General features: G+C 40.9%; 1 protein-coding gene across 1 annotated transcript in view; it reads left to right on the top strand.

Moving 5' to 3' along the window:
- UBE2E3 (ubiquitin conjugating enzyme E2 E3) overlaps positions 1-21231 on the top strand; it is a 42708-nt gene extending 21477 nt beyond the window's left edge. Inside the window, exons 4-6 of the mRNA XM_072121584.1 lie at positions 16136-16268; positions 17896-18043; positions 20616-21231. Coding sequence (XP_071977685.1) covers positions 16136-16268; positions 17896-18043; positions 20616-20713 — 379 coding nt within the window. The 3' untranslated portion in view covers positions 20714-21231. The remainder of the gene's footprint in view (positions 1-16135; positions 16269-17895; positions 18044-20615) is intronic.
- Positions 21232-21622: the final 391 nt, after the last annotated feature.

The raw sequence follows: 21622 nt of genomic DNA, 5'->3' as shown, positions 1-21622 counted from the left end.
CAACATGCAGCCATTTTTCTAAGAGAGATGAAATAATTAAAACACAAGAGTATTACTAGTCTTAATACCTAAGGGCGAGTCTAATAAATGTGTCTCATATGCTTTACACTACTGCTGGGGTCCTGCATACTCAGTGATGATACTCAGTGAATTGTATTATGCAGGTGACATGGGGATATATGGATCTGTATATACTCGTGTATAAGCCGAGGTACCTGAATTTTACCACAAAAAAACTGGGAAATGGGGAAACTGGAATATGACTGGAATATAAGCCGAGGGTGGAAAACAAAGCTGCTGCTGTCTAATAAAATATCCAGTAGTCTCTAATTAATAAAATGTCCAGCAGAGTGCCCCCATAAGAAGATTGTCCAGCAGAGTGCCCTCTTAAAAAAAAAACTTGGTAATCACTCTCCGGGGCTGACTTCCGCATCCTCTTCCTCCCTGCAGCACCTCTTTGGGTTCCCGGCCACATCAGCAGATGCATGTCTAATGCAATCTGCTGGCACAGAACCTATGACTTCAGTAGGCTGCGGCACTGCTGCGTCAGTTTCAGATGACGCATGCATCTGCTGGCGCGGCCGAGAACCCAAAGAGGTGCTGCAGGGAGAAGAGGATGCTGGTTGTCTGCACCACAGAGTACAATGTTTCATTTGTTTTTATATACTCTAGTATAAGCCTAATGGGACTTTTTCAGCACAATTTTGCTGAAAAAGCTTATACTTGAGTATATATGGTAATTAGTCTATGTATATTGAACTATATAATCTAAATCTGTGGTGGTACTGAAAATCTACTTGCAAGTGCTCAAGGGGGCCTCAACCAGAGCACATGTAGTTGTTTTTCATACCCTCGCGGCTTCTTCTGCACAAGGAATAACAAGCCTCCTGGAACTCTGACTGCACTAGGATGTGGGCAATTTTCATGCACAACCAGGATCAGATCTATACATGCTGTGAGCTGTACATCAGGAATGGCCAAACCATTTCAACATTGGATAATCTTTCTGAAGTCTGCGTAAGGGGATGTTACATGTACATATGTCATGAGGAAGACACTAGGGCAGATATTGTGTCAGGCATCTATAATAGTTATATATATGATGTGTCATTCTGGACCTACCTATCATCTTCTGCTCTTCACATACACTCACCGGCCACTTTATTAGGTACACCTGTCCAACTGCTCGTTAACACTTAATTTCTAATCAGCCAATTACATGGCGGCAACTCAGTGCATTTAGGCATGTAGACATGGTTAAGACAATCTCCTGCAGTTCAAACCGAGCATCAGTATGGGGAAGAAAGGTGATTTGAGTGCCTTTGAATGTGGCATGGTTGTTGGTGCCAGAAGGGCTGGTCTGAGTATTTCAGAAACTGCTGATCTACTGGGATTTTCACGCACAACCATCTCTAGGGTTTACAGAGAATGGTCCAAAAAAGAAAAAACATCCAGTGAGCGGCAGTCTGTGGGCGGAAATGCCTTGTTGATGCCAGAGGTCAGAGGAGAATGGGCAGACTGGTTCGAGCTGATAGAAATGCAACAGTGACTCAAATCGCCACCCGTTACAACCAAGGTAGACAGAAGAGCATCTCTAAATGCACAGTACGTTGAACTTTGAGGCAGATGGGCTACAGCAGCAGAAGACCACACCGGGTGCCACTCCTTTCAGCTAAGAACAGGAAACTGAGGCTACAATGTGCACAAGCTCATCGAAATTGGACAGTAGAAGATTGGAAGAACGTTGCCTGGTCTGATGAGTCTCAATTTCTGCTGCGACATTCGGATGGTAGGGTTAGAATTTGGCGTCAACAACAGGAAAGCATGGATCCATCCTGCCTTGTATCAATGGTTCCGGCTGGTGGTGGTGTCATGGTGTGGAGAATATTCTCTTGGCACTCTTTGGGCCCCTTGGTACCAATTGAGCATCGTTGCAATGCCACAGCCTACCTGAGTATTGTTGCTGACCATGTCCATCCCTTTATGAGCACAATGTACCCAACATCTGATGGCTACTTTCAGCAGGATAATGCGCCATGTCATAAAGCTGGAATCATCTCAGACTGGTTTCTTGAACATGACAATGAGTTCACTGTACTCAAATGGCCTCCACAGTCACCAGATCTCAATCCAATAGAGCATCTTTGGGATATGGTGGAACGGGAGATTCGCATCATGGATGTGCAGCCGACAAATCTGCGGCAACTGTGTGATGCCATCACGTCAATATGGACCAAAATCTCTGAGGAATGCTTCCAGCACCTTATTGAATCTATGCCACGAAGAATTGAGGCAGTTCTGAAGGCAAAAGGGTGTCCAACCCGTTACTAGCATGGTGTACCTAATAAAGTGGCCGGTGAGTGTATATTGGCTGTAATAGTGTATAATCTCCATAACAAGTAATGGTACTGTTCACTCTTGGGACTCTATATGACTTGGCATTAGCCATTTCACTGGCAGTGGTAGGGTGATGGTTACATTGTAAGACCTCATTAACATAGCTTGTGTATCCACGGCATCTGAGGTCCACTTAGTTCCCGGTGGAAGTAGAGACTACCTGAGCCACAAATACAGGAAGTATAGGATCTGCTCAGAGTTTTGCAGCCCGTGTAGTTGTCTCACACATGGAACCATGGAAAGAATGTCTCTGTGCTATTTGTCGGACTTGCACTGGAACAGAAGCCTTTAAGAGGGCCGTTTTTTACATTGTAGGAGAAACCCTCTAGTGTCTACTTTCTCCCACAATCGCAGGTTTACCAGTAAATATATTTGGCCGCTGTTTCCTCTTCTTCATATTTTCCAGAACTTTTAAATGCCAAACGTGCTCTATAAATTTCTGAAGTTAATTTTGCAATAATAAACTCATTGTGCAAATCTTGTATATAAAACTAATGGTGTTTCCATCACTTTGTAATGCCCCAAAACCCCTTCTTCTGGTGGCCATCGGCCTAAGCCCTTCTGATGGTGTCTTGCCGTAACACGCGCATTACATCAGGAGTGCAGATCATTGGAGGCAGCCGCCTGGTTAATTTTAATTAGAGGATTTCTCAAGATAGAAGCTTTGTCATAATAATGAGGATTAACTTTGAGTGTTTCAGATATGGAGGCTATAAAACTCTTTAGTGAATAGCGGGGGAATGATTGATATATTTTATTTTAGAGAAATTGCTTAAAGTAGGCAGCGAAGCATTAACGTGGCTAATCCTTTGTGATTTTTTTTTTTTTTCTTTAGTGTAATAGAAATACACAGTTTCTTTTTCTTGCTTTAAATAACTTGTTTTATCTGGAATGGTTTGTGGATTATTCCATCGGAGGAACGAGGCCATATTTTACATGGTAATATGCCGCTCCGTAATATCCATAATGTCTGTATCATTCATCTTAATGAGTTACTTAATCACTTCACAGAAGCACTATGTCAAGGTCATTAGGAATCATTTTTTCTCAGCGGTAGTATTATCTCCGATTATTTTTAAACCGAATACTAATAGTAAAATGTAAACGCCCGCTATGGAAATTGATGACTTTATGAAATTTTTTTTTCTTCTAATTTTCTATACTTGCTATACACTTTTTAATCCTTCGAGCAGTTTGATGCCCTAAGAGCCTTTTATTATTTTATTACAAGAGAAGTCCCGCTGTGATATGGCAACTTTCTTCGGATTTGGAAAATCAAATAATAGGAAACAGAACGTCGTCTAATTAGAGGGAAGCGGCGCTTTGGAACAAAATGCAAATAGACAATTCAATAAGCACAGTTTTAATGGAGTGAGTAAATTTTATAAGTGCGAAATTACAGGAGTCAAGTTACTTTTTTTCCCCAATTTTACCATTTTTAGCACGTAATAATTTGCATGAGATATATCTAGGCTGTTGATGCACATTTTATGAAAATGCCTGGCTATTTAAATATTACTTTCCAAAACTATTAAGTTTTGTTGGAGGGCACCTGTATGTTCTTTGCTGGTCATAGATCTTTATCGATCCATACAGGGTGAACCATTGGTCAGCATTATAGATAGTCCAGCTACTGCAAAACCTAGACATGTAGCTCTTCATAATGAGGCAAAATGTTGGAAACTGGATGTTTTTAGGAGTGTATATATACTTTTTTTTTTATCTGTCTGTGGCCCAACCCAAGGGAGCTGAAAGGGTCGACATACATGACCTTGTGTGTTGCAGTGTGTGTTTTTTTTTTTTTTTTTTTTAGGAATAGACGGCACTTTTCTGCATTTTAAGTCCATACTTTGTTATATTCATGGACCGTGTGACCGATCCGTTAATGAGTGACTTACAACCCCTTTTTTTTTTTCTCACGGATCACTCATAGACTATAGTTTGAGGGATCTTGAATAACTGATGCTGTAATAATGCAAACCGGCTGTGAAAAACCAACAATACTGTCCACAGCTGAGAATTGACTTACCGTGTGCAGGTAAGCCCAGTTACAACCAGCAACCAAATCCATAGTGGACTATATTTTCTGCTTTAACGTGGATTCCGCGACTTCTGCATTGTGATCAGTGCAGGAATAGAATATACTCACTCTTGTCCCAGGGGCGTATTTTGTTTGCTCTACTTTTGGTAAGAAGTGGTCGACAGATGCATATTACACTTGTGATGGGAAGTCTTCAAATGCATATGGCACTGCAATGTGAAGGGGTTTTGGTGTTGTGAGTGTATTGGTTTGCGTTTGCTTCTGAGCATTGCTTCTGTGTAGGTTACAGCATTGTTTGCTCTTAGCATTCTTCCTCCAGATGTTGGCTTGGCATCCCTTTGTGGGCAATGCAGATGGCAGATTGCCATCATCCAAGAGTGAAGCGTAATTAATCGAAAGTGATGGACACCAGGGATCACATCAAATCTGTGTTTTATAAAACCAAGAATATTACTTCAAAGAGACGTGCAACTACAGGCTTGTGGTAATGGAACCAGCAGCAGGGGTTTATAGTTCCTATACTGGCATCCTCAGTCCTATCAAGTGATATTATATAACCTAGAAACTGTAGGACAGGTGTTCCCAGGTTTGGGTAAACCCCAGCTGCAATAGAGCATGCTGGTGGTTTAGTGGCCCCAATTTAGTTCCCTTCTACAACAAGTTATTTTCTCAGCTGAGAACATTTTTGGTTAACAAGATATTTTACACACATTGAGGGTGCAGTCACATTTTGCAGTTAAAACTGAATCTCAATCAGTTTTTAGGTGGTTTTAGGTTGAGTTTTGTTAAAGGGGTATTCCCAAGACAAGTTTCTTGTATGTACTTAGGATAACAAAATAACACATTCTCTAATTCACTGTTAACAAAAAACAACAGCATTTCACAGATCCAGACATAGATACTTACTCCCTGCAAGCAAAAATACATCATGTGGGGAGCTAACCTACAAGGAGATAAGTGATCCGGGGGAAGGTGGAGCCAGGCAGATATCTGTGGGATGTTGCAGTGCTGGCAATGTAAAAGTCTGTCAGTCTCTGTGTAATAGGCACCATGCTTCTCTCATCTCTGATCTTTCTCATCTCTCTCTATGTATCAGTACAATGTCAGAAGCCAGATGAAAGTGTATATACACCTGTACCCTGATAATCTAACCACATTGTCACCCCACAGAACTAAATAGAGCATAACGTGTCTGCTCACACCCTGGTATTTTGCTGTGAGCAGCCTAGGAAGTGATAGGAGCTAAAATGGCAATAAATTGGGTAACTTTATAAAGGAAGGGGTTAAAATGATCTTTATTGTGTTAACATCACTAGGGGATTGAATTGCGAGAATGTTCTTTCGTGGGAAAACCGCTTTAATTTAATAAGTGAAATACATTTTTGAACAGGTTTCCCCATTCAAAATCAGATTCACCCATTCAGTTCATGTCTTTGAGCTGTTAAAATAACAAAACTTCACCTAAAACCACCTCAAAACTGATTGCAATGCAGTTGTAACTGCAACATGTGACTGCACCTTAATGCCAGGGTTCGTTTAATAGTTTTTAGCTTAATTACATAACAACCATCATTACATTATGAATGGACATGCTAGTATTCTGGTCCTGGAGGGGACTTTCTCTTTTTCCTCCTCCATCCTCCTGTTCTTCCTTTCAACAGCTTCTTCTCCATGCCTTCCTTTTGCACTTCTTCCTCATTTTTGCTCCTCCTCCTCTTTTCTCTTTGTGCTCCTTCTTCTGTGAGCAGCTGCAAGTCAATTGGTTGGAACAGTAACATTTTGTCTTGTCTGTACTAAGAAAAGATGCTTCCTTTGTTATGTATTGTGCCCTCATTCCAGCTTTTAGTCCAAGATGGGACAAATCATGCAGCTAAAAGGGATTTCTGGAGGGTAAAACATGTCTGCTCTCTTGACCGCGGGTAGTGTGCAGAATTGTAGTTGATCTTCATCCTACTCTATAGAGTTGAAGCCATGGTCAAATGTGGCGCTGTTTTTAAAACCTCTGGACAACCCCTCTAAATCTGCAGCATTTTGTGCATGCTACCAAAGCAAAGCAGTCTAATAAAAATCCTGCAGACTGTGAGGACAGCTATGGTTCTCATTCCCTTTAAGGTTTAGTGTAATCCAAACCCTCTCAAATGCATCTTTTGTCATAGCTCTAGTGACCTCTCCAGCCATAATTCATCTGAATATCATTAGCGCTGCTGACAATGAGTTATAATGGGGGTCCGTGTCCTTGAGCCCGGCATAATGAGTTAGATTCTTGTCTCGTAGTTCTGTATACCGCCTCGCCTGTGCCATCGGATGCAGCCTCCTCCTGCCGTGAAGATATGTGATGGGGTTTTTGTTGCGTTTGTGGTGAGGAGGAAATAAATACTAAACCTCATTCAACCTTTAAGCAAATTTGTCGTGGAAACTCATGTCGCTTACGTGCTGAAATGTAACCTCTTCTCTCCATTGGAAAATGTTACTTTGTGGATGGAATGATATTGTATTATATTGTGGTAATAAACCGATATGGTCCTTGAACAAGAGTTTAGTTTTAGATCATTACCACATTTTGCATCCGAGGGGTTGCCAAAGCATGTTGCTTGCTGCAAAGAGATTTTACAACCTACTAACTACAACAATAAAATGAATATAATGTGGATTTGTAGTTTGTAGTGAGAGCAGTCCTCTGCCCGAACGTCTTACAAATTGGCCAGATTTACCGCTAACTGAATCACATCCTAGTTTGTGCATAACGGAGAGTGATCTGGGATTTGTGGGGCAGAGATCAGCCACAAAAATGAGTTTCCAAGGTCCAGCAAAGCTGATGAGGGTCTTTCTCAGAGCAGGTCTCAGATTATTTGGGGTTTTTTTTGTTTTATTTTGGATTTCTTTGCTAAGAATTCACAGGTAGAAAAAATACAGACTTTGAACCACCAGTTCGGGATCCATTCCAGACGCTATTTACCTTAAGAGTAATATTGAGTTTCCGTTTCACCACAAAGAATAATTGGAGGGGGGGGGGGAATTTATCACTACTCCTGGCTTGTCAAGAGCATTCTTTATTCCTAGCTGGTGGCCTTCTTTTGCATCTGATTTTATTGGTGGTTAAAAAGTCCTACATCCCGAGTGTTAATTGTGACTTTTTCCACAAAAGGTTCCTGCAAAACCTGCAGAATCTAAACAGCCTATCAATGTAAAATTATGTTTTTTATTGCAACCTATCAACGGCAAAACCCAGTAATATCGATGACTTATTAGTCTAGACGTGTTTGAATGCACTCACTCAAATGTCACATTAAAGGGAACCTGTCACCAGGGACCTCATTTTCACTAAAGACAGGTTACAGAAGCCCATTAAATCTGCCTTTCTGCTTTCTTTTAAGAACTTTAGATTACAATATAATTGTGTGTTTATAACTTGCACCCTGACAGAATCCTCTGTGTAGTCCCAGTGGTTGGGCTTTGGTTTGGGTGCATTTAAAAAAAAAACATGTGAATTGTTTGTGCTGAGAGCTAAGGAGTGAGCAGCACAGACATGTGATGTGGTGCTTTTTTTAAATTCATCCAACCCAATATACACAATTTATATTGTAATGTAAGTGCATAGAGAAAGCAGAAAGGCAGATTTGCAAAGCAGCTGTAATGGGCTTCTGTAACCTGTCTTTAGTGAAAATGATGTCCCTGGTGACAGGTTCCCTGCACATTAAGAACAGCAGAAGAAAAACATTAGAAAACCAGCCAAACACTTCTTCCTCCAAATTTGTGTGTGTGTTCGTGTTTTTTTTTTTTTTTTTTTCACATGTTAGACCTCCGAGGTCACTAATGGGTAGCAAATATCGTGCACTTTACAATTTATAATTTACTCTGTATTGAAGGTTTGTCTGGATTCATCTGCTAGCGACATGGCTTTAATTTTTCTTTTTTAATATACTCGCACACTACGCCTATTTAAAATTGCTTTGTGCAATGCGGGATTATCACCTTCCTGCACAGCGATGAGATTTATCTCCTGTCTCTGCTCACTTTAAGGAGATGTCATTACTGAAACCTGCTGCCAGGATCAGCCCGAAGCATTGATAGGGATTTTCCCATATCCTCTGACATGCCACAAGATTTCATTCGTGTGTTGTGTTTTTTTTTTTTTTGGTCCTCTCTACATGATGCACATTAATAGGAATCCTGGTGAACGGCAGACATCATCACGCCATCGCAACGTAGGAATGTGTGTGTTATGGGCGCCTACAATCACGGCTGTGGATGTAAATCCTAAGTAAATAGTAAATTCCCACTGCAAAAACTATTTTCTTCATTTACATATTACACATATTCAAGTAAGATTTGTAAAGTCTTTGGGTAGGATCACATAATGCATCAAGTTCATCCATTGCATCCTCATAAGAAATATGAGGTTCAGTGTATGACTAGACAGGCTTGGACTACACCAGATTTCATCACATTGCTACCCAAGATTTATCATCCAGCATCACAAATTTTATCTGTGCAATTAAAAATTTTGGAATACTTTTTTCTAGTGACTTCACACATTACAGATTAGCTCTATACTTGCAGCGTTGCAAATGCACAGCGTAATATGGAAACCTTGTAGTGTGAGGTAGTGGTTCCCAACCACCCGACTGTGGCCCAGGGCTGAGTTCTGGAACACCCGTTCTCGGGCCGCGGCAAAAGAGTTTAAACTTTAAATAAACTCTACACTTACCTCCATCTTCTCCACACAGCCGTAGGGCAGAAGAAGCCAAAAGTATGTATTGAGTATTTATTTATCATCTTTAAGGGGGCTCTCAGGTGGTGTTTTATTTTATTTTCTTTGTGGTACCTTGGCTTAAATTTGGGTACAGGCCTTTTCACTATGATGAAAAGAAATACAGTGCATAAGACAAGGGAACATTTGTAATATCCCTTTTTCTATTTCCAGCATCCCCAGGTCTAACCTGTCTCCTTTCCTGCAGCTCCTCCTGATAGTGCCCCCTTTTTCTGGTGTCTGTCCATATCCAAGGATCTTGGACCTTGAACATACAAGCTAGATTTTCTTTGAGCCTACATCTCAAGTGTTGTGAAGGTCAGGAAGAGAGCCGTTTTGGTGTAAAAATACGTTTTACAAATGATGCTATTGAGTTTGGAACAAGGGGAGCTCAGCTGCATAATTAGGCACGCCCAAAGGCTGCATCCGGCCCCCTTGCATGGATGGCTGTATTTCCCATTGGAATGCATGGGGCCAATTTAAAAAGGTTGTGTGCATGGGGCCGTAGAGGAATTCCAGAGTGATTTCAAAGATGCCTACCACAGCTAATTTAAAACTATGCTAATGAGCGAGAAGGGCTTTGGGGGACATTAACGGAACCCCTTTGTGCTGTAGCTTATCAAAAAGTATTGTGTGCCCTAGTCAGAACTATTCACAGATTACTCCGAAAATGTCTGTCTGGTTTTCATGGACGCGAATTGACTCATTCGTGTATATAGCCAAATTTTTCCGTCTTATAAGTCTGTGTGTTTTTTATTTACTTTTTTTCTAGATGCTGTAGTACGTGTTGTGTACGGTTTTTGTAGTGATTATATTACACATTGACTTCAGTGAAGAATAATCATGCTATGCTATGATCTTGTGCTGTGGCTCTAATTCCTGGAACAACACCAGTGTTTACTGAGCTGTAATAAAAATATCCCTTTACGGCTCTGATAATAAATCCATGTTGGCTACATTCCTTGCGGTACGTTTTGAAAGGGATTGTCATGTTCTCTATTTCTTTTCGGTATGTAGCATGTCCCTTCTATGAGACCGTACACAAACCGTTATAAAATATGCATTGCCAGTTGATGGAGCCCCCATTGGTCACATAGCATTGTCACATGACTTAATCGCCCAATCACTCCAGCTATATGCCCTCATAAGCATTAGAACACTAACCGATTATACATTGGTTCTCTGTCTGTATTCGTGGTAGCACATAGTAGACCTTGTATTACGTCTTCATCGCCTGCTTACAGCTTGGATTGCTGAATTCTGTAAAAGTCCATGGGTCCGTGTGCATTCATTGTAATGTGGTACTGAAATCTTTCCAGTCAGACCAAGGAAAGAACAGATCTTGAGTATGGGAAATCTAAAGGGACGCCAGACCAAGATTTTACCTCATGGCACTGTCAGCCCCCACCAGGTAGGGTATGAAATGGATAAACAACAGAAAGTCCTGCTCACCTCAAACCGTTTGAGGAAATCCAACGAGGCACGGACTTCCCTACTGCACGGGTCGCATCAATTTAGCAAATGAGGAAAAAAGATTCCGTGTCCAGCTTCGTCCAAGATAAAGTTTAGGGTATGAAATGCCCTTTCTAGAATCTCACATCAAGTCTTATTATTTCAGAGAGGAGTCAAGTTTACAGGCTACAGGGGTAGTGTCACTCTGGTTCTATAGTACCTAGAAACTTTTGGTGTAATTTTAAAAATAAAAATCTCCTCATTCATATCACATCAGGCTTGTGGTACTGTGACTTACAGAACTGCAGATACAGGCAGTTAAACACACATAGTAAGAAATGTGCAATGCAGATAAATGTCCCACATAGTTGGGAACTGGATCTTTATCAGAGCTGGTGTAAAAGCCTTGAAACAATGGCATTGCTGGCCAAATACAGTATTTCCACATAAAGGGGCGTGCAGGAAGGGGGGGGGGGAGCGGTCAGTTCTTGCGGCGTTCCTGCACTTGCTGCGCAGTTAGGACTGGTGTAGAAATATTTGCCACCCACTTCAGGAGGCCTAAGCACAAGCGCCTGTGCATGATAAATCTCCCCCCTATGTCTTTAACTATGATATCTGAGGACACCATGTTTCTAGGTCCTATAGAACTGAAGATGAGGACATCTGAATTGACTCCCACCCCCAGCAGCCTGTAAACTTGACTCATCTAGGCCAAAATATAGTTCACTGATCATTTTCTTTCATTTACTTTGGCGGCCATTCTTTGTAGGTAAATGGGTGAGATTTCACATAAAAGAGGGAACACTTCAATTTACACACTTCATACGCTACATAAGAGGCTTAGTAAATTAATGGGTAAATCTGGTGGCAGGTTCCCTTGAAGTTTAATTGATCCATAGAGGTTGGTGTTTGTCAATATGGATACATTTTATTTTATTTTTTTAACATTTCCGTATTTTAAGCATAATTTACAACAACAGATCTGTTAGTTTCCGTATCCAATCCATGGTAATCACTGCAGTACGACCTTCACGTAGATATTATAACTGCATTACAAATGACTTCCAATCTTTGCGTTAGATTAATGTCACGTGTCAGCCATTTGTAAATCTAAGCTTGGGTAAATGTCATCAGTGCAGCGTGCACTGGAAGCCCTTACTGTGATTTATTAGACATAATGCAGCTCCAGCTGTAAAAATAAACACATTACGGGACATAATATCTTGTAAATGATGTGTGGTTATTCGCAGCAGATTTACGTAAATTGAGGAAGACCGTGACAGCCTGTTATATATTCAATGACTGGCCCGCTGATCCGTCCTGCCATTGTATGTATGGAGGCTGTATTTTATTCATGTTTGCTAAACATATAGCAGCGGATGCAGCACATTACCCATGTGTGTTGTAGCCATAGACATCCTTGTGCAGTGCAGAGAAATAGTTAAATGCTGAATGACTCTCCAGTGAAGCAGAGGATGGATATTCTTTGATTTCCTGGAACACTTGGCTGTAACATTACTACTATATTTGACCATCCGAAGATAACAATGATTTCTGTGGTTGCTCTGTGCGGGTTCCAACAATCCTTAGATTGCAGCAGAAGGATTCTGGAATCATTGATGGTAAATGGGTGCTCTCTGTATAAGAAGGACTCTGCTCCGGCCTCTAATGGTGAGAACCGCAGATATATCCAACCTTCATCTGACGCCTGATTTACCAGACACATTGGCCGTATTTTAACACCTGGGAGAAGAACCAAGATTTAAAAAAAAATAATAATAATAAGGAAACCATAGTCCCTATTTTTTATATCAGTTTGGCCAATTTTTGTAGAAATGGAGCCCCATAAAAAACTGCTTAGATATTACGGGTCCTGTGCTGCATGAGAAAATGGGGGGAAAAATGCAGGATTTACTGATGAGGTGGTGTAACCAACATCTATGGGGGGGATTTATCAATATGTCTTATGGTCCGCCAGTATACAGCTAGAAGACGCTAGTCTTGCACTACCCCAGAATTTATCATTACAGTGATAAATCTGCTGAAACAAAAAACTGTTCAACTTTAGCGTTCATTCAGATGTCTGTGTACTCAACCGAGATCCGTTCTGGATAAGCACATGGACGTCTGAATGAACCATCAAAGTAAAACTCAACCGGTCTGGGTGGAGGAAGGGTGAGCACTCCTCACCCCTCCTCCCTCCATGAGGAACATGTGGCTGTGATTTGGCCCCAAATCCTGAGACCAGATCACGGCCGTGTGAATTGGCCCTTAGACCTACTTTTAGTAGCACCAGAATATCGCTCAGTCTTACTTGGCGCACAAACTATTTTCCTCTCCGGCCAGAAGATGGTCACTAGTGGATTAATAAATTCCTCCCTCCTCTCAACATTTTATTGCCACTAGCTGCATATTACACACATTCTTTCTCTTATATCTAGTGTAGATTTTATCCCTTCATTACTTCAAATTAACAGCTATGAAACTTTAAATAACTTTTAGCATTTTATACACTCTTCTATGATAAAAAAGTGAACTGTGCAAATCTCAGTAAATCCCCCCCCCCCACCCCATGTCTCTGGCCAAATCCAGTATTAACCCCTTCTACCTCTGTCTGCTTCTTTTTATAGTGACCGTCCCTTTATTTGGAAACCCATTGCCTTGTATAATCCATCCCCACATATCTACACCAGGCCTCCTCGGCTCCCTAATTGCTGTGTGATTTGTCCTGTGCCACCCCAACCTAGCCTCCCCTACTCATGTCCTATGTGGCCCTGTACCATTCGCCTAGTAGCCTGTTCATTGCACTTATTTTATGTACTTGAACCCTTTGTCATATCTTCTATGTCCTGGAATTTAAAAAGTTTTTCTCAAATCATTATTGTGATACAACGTAAGCCCACGTTGTAGGTTTACATAGCAGGTAGTTCACCTCCTAAGGTCACTCCATCTGCTTTCTATTGCATTTTAGTAGGCTGAGGCACATAAAATAAGAAAATTACAAGTACAAGCAGTCGGCTTTAGACTAAAAGGGGTTTCCACGTTTCATTTAAATAAAGATTTTAAGGACTCGCGTTCTTTTGTAGTGTGTTGGTTTTTTTTTTTTTTTTTTTTTTTCTCGTTGCGCCTCGGATTCTCAGTGTGGAGTCTGAGGGATTGTGAATATGATACGCTGGAACTTTAATCATTTGTATATATAATGTGATTCAGTAGGGCTCCGAAATAATAGATAATAGATGGTTTATCTCTTTCTAAATAAAACTTCTTCTCTCTACACACAGTTTTTACTTGGCGGCTCATCTGTGTGGAAAGTGGAAGTAAAATTGGTCTTCCCCCTAATCTAAAATAGTCTTACAAAGTGTCACCTCATCAAATGCTGGCATATTGTAGCGTATATGCATAGAAAAAACAATTGGCTATGGAGAAGAAACTATGCCCATCTCTCTTATCACATATTCACACAAGTGTAATAGGTGCGGGTAAAACCATAGGAACCAGAACAGCAGTCCATGGCCCAATCTCACTGACCGAACGGAACAAAATATGTTTACAACTTTGTATTGTCACGATCCCGGTTGTTCCGTTAGTCGCTGATGGGATCACATGGACTAAATGCTGCTGGGGACAGTGCTGTCTAGCAGACTTAATACAGAATATAAAACAAAGTTGTACACATGGGTAACTTTTACAGCAATTGACTTTGAATTACCCAGGCCTCACGGGCCAATCATAGGACAGAAGTCCTTGCATCATAGTGATATATACGATTCTGGGAACTCTATCTTCCGGCCGAAGAGCATCGCTGACCATCTACCAGTCTCTACATTTCCTGCATTGTGAACAAACAATGAGTCTCATTTATTTTTGTTACACTTTTCTATAAGACATGAACATGCAACGCAAAATAACAGTTTGTTAAAATAAAAACATGAATGCTCAACATAACGTCAATGTCTAGAAGCCTTCACATGCCTGCTAGGCGCCTTAATTGACAGAATCTCCTTACTCAGAGCTCTTGCTCCCTGATACTAGGCAAAAGCCTTTCAGTGAAACCTGTTCCCTACGCTATACTGAAGGGATTCATCCACACCGAAACTGTGCTCTCAACAGTTGGGAATCTGTTCCTTCTAGAATAGATATGTGGGACTAAAGGCAAACCAGTATGTCATTAGGCTTCCTAAAAGACATGCTTGATGTTGAGAGAGCTGCCTTACAAGGTAGCAAAAGAGACACATTTTCCAGGATGGGATAAGAAAAAACATATTGGCCTATTCTGCACAACATAACTATTTTAGTCTGGTGGCTGGGGAAGCCGAAATATCCACTCTGCAAAGACTGATGTCTTGCTACAGTGGCACTATCGCCTAAGAAGGCTTGCAGGATCCCTCCTCGCCCGCTGCCTGTGATGATGAGAGGAAGGTTTGGTGTGTGATAATGTCTTTGGAGACCCTGTTTATGACTTCTTATGCCTCAAAATCTTTGTATAAAGATGACTTTTGTTGTGGGCAAACTAGAAACGTTGTCATAATGTTCTGCACACCTACCGACCAAACGTGGAGGAAGTAGAGATTACTTTGTCTTTGTTTCAGTAACAGCAGATACCTGAAGTACTTTGCCAAAATTTTAATTATGCTGCATTTTTCTTTGATTTGTTTCGGCGTGGTGGTGGTGGGGGGGCGATGATGTGCCCTTGGCTGGGGAATGCACTAGCCTTTTTCTGACCTCATTTATTGCTTTGTAAAGGATTTTTGTAGGACCCCCTAGCTTTATCTTCAGGCTTTACGATAGGGGTCTGGTTCATCTGAGGTGATTTTCTTAGTCAAGTTAGGAGACTAGGGACAAAGGGTATGGTCACACATATATCTCTGACGCCGTTTAGAAACAGAATGAAAGCGCAAGGTTGCAATGGCCTATGAGTTTTTATGCAAACACATGTGATCGGTAAGCACCTGATGTATTTAAACACAAGCCCGTTACCGATCACACGTGTTTCCATAAAAACCCATAGGCCATTGCACCCACCCTTAGGGATACTGTTATGCATGGAATGTTGATATTTATATACCTTTATAACCACAATGTTTATCCAGCTGCTGTGATAAATTAATATGTTTTGGTAGGGGAGGGATTTTATCATTAGCCGTCATAGAATTTCTCTAAAACCTGCAGATGAAGGCGCTCAGGCTATAGCTTGCTCACTGGCCCCCTTCTCAGTGAGAAGATGGTGTAAAGAGGAAAATAAGTTGTAATACTTGGCAGTGCACTAGTAACCGCAATTATATTACGCCAGAAAACTGAAGGACTTGCCCTGATAAATCTCCTGAATCTCCTGTTCTTCCTCTATTTCACGATGTTTTTGTCTACTTTAAACTTGTACTGTTCCACCTGTTGATATTATGGTCCATACGTTGATATTGCTGTATATTGCTTTAATTCCCTTAAAAAAAAAGGTTAAAGGTATTTATTTTGTAATTTTTTTTTTTTCCTGCTTTTAGTGCTGGCCCAAAGGGAGACAACATATATGAATGGAGGTCGACTATTCTGGGACCACCAGGATCAGTATATGAAGGAGGAGTATTTTTTTTGGATATCACTTTTTCATCCGATTATCCATTCAAGCCACCAAAGGTAAATTAAAATTCCATTTAAAAATACTTATCAGAGCAAAAACTTAATTTGTTACTTGTCTCGCTGATCCCCTTCTGCTGCGTTTCTGGCACTTAGCGGGACTCCTCATCTCATGTAAGATGTGAGCTCTCACCCAGGTGCTTGGTGTCTGTGGGGGGACATTATACACTGGTGACCTGTGATTTCCAGGCTTTAACCTGAGAAATGATGGCAGAGGATTGGTGAGACCTGATCTGGTATTCATGGAGGTTGTGCTCAGGTTCTCGCAAATCGTGTTGTGTCTAGAAACTCCTGCTCTGTCGTAGTTTTGGATACCACATCCCTTCATTGTCCTGGTTGGAGTCTACGTATCTATGAGAACTGGCCAGAGCTATCATAGTACAGACTTGTGCACATTCTCTCGGATCAGTAACTGAGAGGCGTGAGACTGTAATGTGACCATTGACAGCAATACTAAATCTGACTGAGAGGAGACTAATATAAAACTGCAGGACACGAGCAGACGGTGTAAATCTGGCACAGCCAGGAATAAAACGCCATTCACAGAAAAGTTTTATTACTTCTGTAAATGGTATGATGAACAGAGGGCAGTCAGTCTATTCAATTCTACCTTTTGTGTTTTAGGAAAGCTGATGTGAACATGACCAAATCCCCAGTTTTCTATTCTAAAAAGTATTGTTAATATTTTATTAAATAAAAAAATTTGGCATTTTATCCAAAAGTTTATTTTGCCTGGAATATTTTTCTGTGATGTGTTGGCAGAGGATTTTTGCGGCAGTTCAGTAAGAGAAGCGTTGGTTTTGGGGTTTTTTTTGTCTTGGTGGATACGGATATAACGGTTATCTAGATAGAAGTGTCTCTATCTAGATTTTTGCTGAAGGCCTCACCTCCCTGTCGCTTCGGGTACATCAGGAGGTGCTAACCCCTTGCTCTATCTGGCGGCAGCTTGCTCTGGCATAAAATTCAACACTATGACCTGAATTGCGCTTTAATCTGCGACAGATCAGTTGTGATTATTCACAAGCTATAATGTGGAGATGGAATAGAGGGGCAAATACTTGCAATTACTATCGGTTTTGATAGCAGTTGAACAGCTTCTAGATCATGTTTTTTCATGACCATGCTTGGTGTCATCATCCAGAAAAAACGCAATCTGATCAGTGATCTCCCTGGACACAGGGTCATCAATTACAGTGAAGGGTACATTCTAAGGCAGGGAAAGCTGCCTTCAGTGTTAAACTCTCCGCCTCCTTGACTTAATAAAACCAATTTACAGTCCACTATAAAAAATTGATTTTCTGGATGATACCACCACAAGAGGCCATGAAAGAAACATCAAGAGGCTGGACAGATGCTTGACAACATACTGCTAGTAGCTTTAGCTCAATTTCTAACGACTGGTTCCCTTTAAGGAGCCATTGATGGAAAGCGTCTCTCAGCCCTCGCTTGTAGAAAAGTAGGTTCTGCTCTCTTTGGTAACTTTTTGAGGCCAGTAAACTTGTATAACTGCTCCGTTCTAGTTCAGAGAGGATTACACAAATAGTGATTTGTGGCTGTTTTCTTGCCTTCTGTACACTTTTGCCATGTTGCTAGCACTCTAACAGATCTTTGTTGTGCTTGATTTTAGGTCACTTTCAGAACCAGAATCTATCACTGTAATATCAACAGCCAAGGAGTAATCTGCTTGGATATTCTGAAAGACAACTGGAGTCCAGCCTTGACTATATCAAAAGTTTTGCTATCTATTTGTTCCCTCTTGACAGACTGCAACCCTGGTAAGTCAATATTGGGCAGGGGCAAATAACTTTAGTCTTGCATTACTCTGAAGGTGAATTTAAGGCAAACATATACAGGGGTCCCAAGTCACATACAACATAAGAACAAAACCTAAAGAACCTAAGTTGAATTCTTATGCAAGTCGGAACTGTATTGTATTAGAATTGTAACTCCAGAAGAAAAAAATGTTGTTGTCCCTCTGGCAATTGGATGTTCAATGTTGTGTGCTGTCATAGGAACAAGGATTATCAATAAGCATCATTATAGACACTTTACAGCTGACCATTGCAGCCTGGCACTATAGTAAAGCATCCAGAGAGCTTCACCAGAGGTCACAGGGGGGCAGAGATGTCGGTCTGTAACTAGGGGTCATTAGTAAGTCATTTTTTTTCTTAAGTCGGGGACCGTCTGTAGCTTCATTCCTACATAAGTAGGGGATTCTGTTCTCGTAATTTGGATGGGGTCCCATGTGTCAGATCCTAAGAATCAACTTGCTTTATCCTCAGATCATGGGATATCAATAAATAAGAGTTTACTTTTGGGGATTCGTAAGTGACTAGTTTTGCCACATACAGTGACTGTTACTGAGCAGAAATGGGACATCCGTAGGCCCATCAATAAACGGTGCAATTGGCCAAATCCAAGACTAGGAACTAGATGCATTATGCAAGAGACTACTCTCATGAGCTTTTTTTTTTTTTTTTTTTTGATTGTCGATTTGACATGTAAACATTAGATTTACTTTGAGAAACAAATATTGAACTATTGATAATATCTATAACTGGAGTATTAGTACTGGAAAACGTTACATCAGAAAGGAAGGTATCAGCCAAGATGGCTTCTGTAGCAGCTACTTTGCTTTGTGTCCTCTTCCACATTTGAATTGCATATTGTCCCATCTGTGGTAAATTATGTTCTGCCCTGAAATTACAAATGTAAGAACAGATGGCAAAGGTTTAATGTAAAGTAATGTTTCTATTGAAATGATTATGCTGCCAAGTGCACGTGGAGGACAACTTCTCCAATGCTTTGCTTCATCAAAAATGACCTTTGTTCAGGAGAGAAATTCTGTAGAATAATTATTAGTATTTATGTATAGCCAGGAGCCCGGTGCTCCACACATCACAAGGATGGATATTGGCCCGCGAAAACTTATTTCAACCCTTTTTTTTGGAGTCTGTTATTTTATGGACAGACTGGACTGTGTTTTACAGTTTGGATTGATTGAAAGCTACTTACTGGCACACCTTCTGTTAAAGAGGGGTCCTAAGTATTTATTATAGTAATCCAGGACCCGATCAGATCATGGGATCGCATCCTTGCTGTTGGGTGGAGCAGCACCCCAAGCATGCACCAGGGAAAGTCGAAGATGTAGCAGAGCACAGTGCTTGCCTTTTCATCATTCCCATAAAATTGAATGGAGCTGCAGGTCAAGCAAGCTACACCCAGCTGCAGTAGAACTGAATCCCTGTTCTCTGGAGAGCTGGGGGTCCTGCTTGTGATTGGTGGAGATCTCAACAGTTGGACCCTCCCCAATTAGCTTCTCACTCACTATTCTGTAGATAGGGGTGAAGTGGTTGTCACAAGTATTTAATTAACTGTTACCTATGAGTGGGTTTAGTCCAACAAACTTGCTCCATGCGCTCGTGGAGAGCGAGAATCACTAAACTGAACGGACCTGCTGAGTTTAGTTCAGTAGTTGCAGATTCAGTGTTTCGTTACATGCCATAAGCACATGGAGCAGCTTTGTTCTACCAAACTTTCTTGTGGCTAATGGGCTTTAGGGTGAAATAACATCTGCAGCAATATTCATGGCATATCTATACATGACTCAACCCCAGCAGGTTATGGGATGGATTTTTATAGTTTCTTGGGCTACATTCACATGAACGTATGGGGGGGGGGGGGGGCATATATACGGGCCCTATACACTTCTATGGCCTCAAGGTGCCTTACGGGAGCAGTACGTTGCAGCACCGTACAGTTTCGTAGCCCGTAGAAAGAGAGGACATGTCCTCTCTTTCTACGGAATACGGCGCCGTGCGCTCATCCCCTGCTCCTCTCCTCGGTGCCGATGTATGCCCGCCGTACTATGGAAGGTGGGCATACATCGTGTGAATGTAGCTTTAGTCTGACTTTTTAAGAGAGAAATAAATAGCATTTTTGTTAACATAATTTTTTTTCAGTCGTACAATGGAGCGCGCGCATAAATCTATATCGCTGTAACGTGGAAGTACAGGGTGAACTGTCTGCTGGGTGCGAAGGGGAGGGGGGTTGTCTTGATTCCTGTTGTTAGCCCAGCATAAATCCTCTGTGCTTACTGTGGGTCATTATAAATGGGAATCTCTCAAAGAATTTTAGTGGATTTTTATGCAGTAGTTTAAACTAAATTAAATAAAAATTTGATGTAAGAATTCACATATATTATAGTTTATTTTATGTCCTCTAAAATGTACATCCATTTTATGTTCTGTTTTACGACGCTGCATCCACCTTCTGGGGGTTTCTGTTTGCACTAGGATTTTTGTAAACTGTTTCATGCCGGAATAACCTCTTTTTCTTTCCCTGTAGCTGATCCCCTGGTTGGAAGCATAGCCACTCAGTATTTGACCAACAGAGCAGAGCATGACAGGATAGCCAGGCAGTGGACCAAGAGATACGCTACATAAAGTGTACAGCGTGAAGAAGCACAAGGCATCTGTACAATGTGCAAGGAATCTTTCTAGCCTTTACAATACGGACTTCTGTGTATATGTTAAACCGATTCTACTCTCTCTGCTTTTATCCTATATGGTTATTACTGCCCCAGAAGGTAAATGCTATCCAGAGTAGAACTTTGTAGCTGTAGATTAGTCATGTTAAAATGCCTACTTGCAAGTCTTGCTTCTTTGGGATATCAAAATGTATTTTGTGATGTACTAAGGATACCGTTCCAAACCAAATATTATTATAGTGCATTTTAGCCTAATTCATTATCTGTATGACGACGTTATTAAAGTTTAGCTGTAGATTACTAGAAAATGTCATTTGTATTAAACCCAGAAATCTTTCCAATTATGTGGTACACGCTGTTGTGAATACTGTTTTACCTTTGTCAGTTTGTACTGAAAGGATTTCCTTTATCCCTTTGTAGCTCAGAGAGCACCCAATGTATTACCCCCCCAAACACAATAAACATGTTCCCTAAGGTGTCGTTTCTTTGCTTCCACATGCGGAAATCCATGGACTATTGAGTGGCCCAGTGATGAGTTACTATAATATTCCAGCCATTGATCTTTCAGTATACTTTCTGATTATCTCATTACACTTGTGTTTATAGAAGCGTTACTTATTTTTCTTTCTGATGTGTTAAAGAGATTGTTAAAAAAAAAAAAAAGGAAAAAAAAGCCCCAAATGCATCAAAATAGGAGTCTGCTACGACCACTCATGGTCATGACCATTCGTCAGCACACTAGTGACTAACTCTAGAGCTCTGCTAAAGCTCCGTGCATGATCACTAGGGAAAAAACAAGGTGACGGCACGTAAATATTTAGTGTTAATGCATCTGAGGCGTATTTAACATATATGGGGTGGGGGT

The sequence above is a fragment of the Engystomops pustulosus genome, chromosome 8 (genome assembly GCF_040894005.1).
Source record: "Engystomops pustulosus chromosome 8, aEngPut4.maternal, whole genome shotgun sequence".
NCBI lineage: Eukaryota > Metazoa > Chordata > Amphibia > Anura > Leptodactylidae > Engystomops > Engystomops pustulosus.
This window is presented reverse-complemented; position numbering and strand designations above follow the sequence as displayed.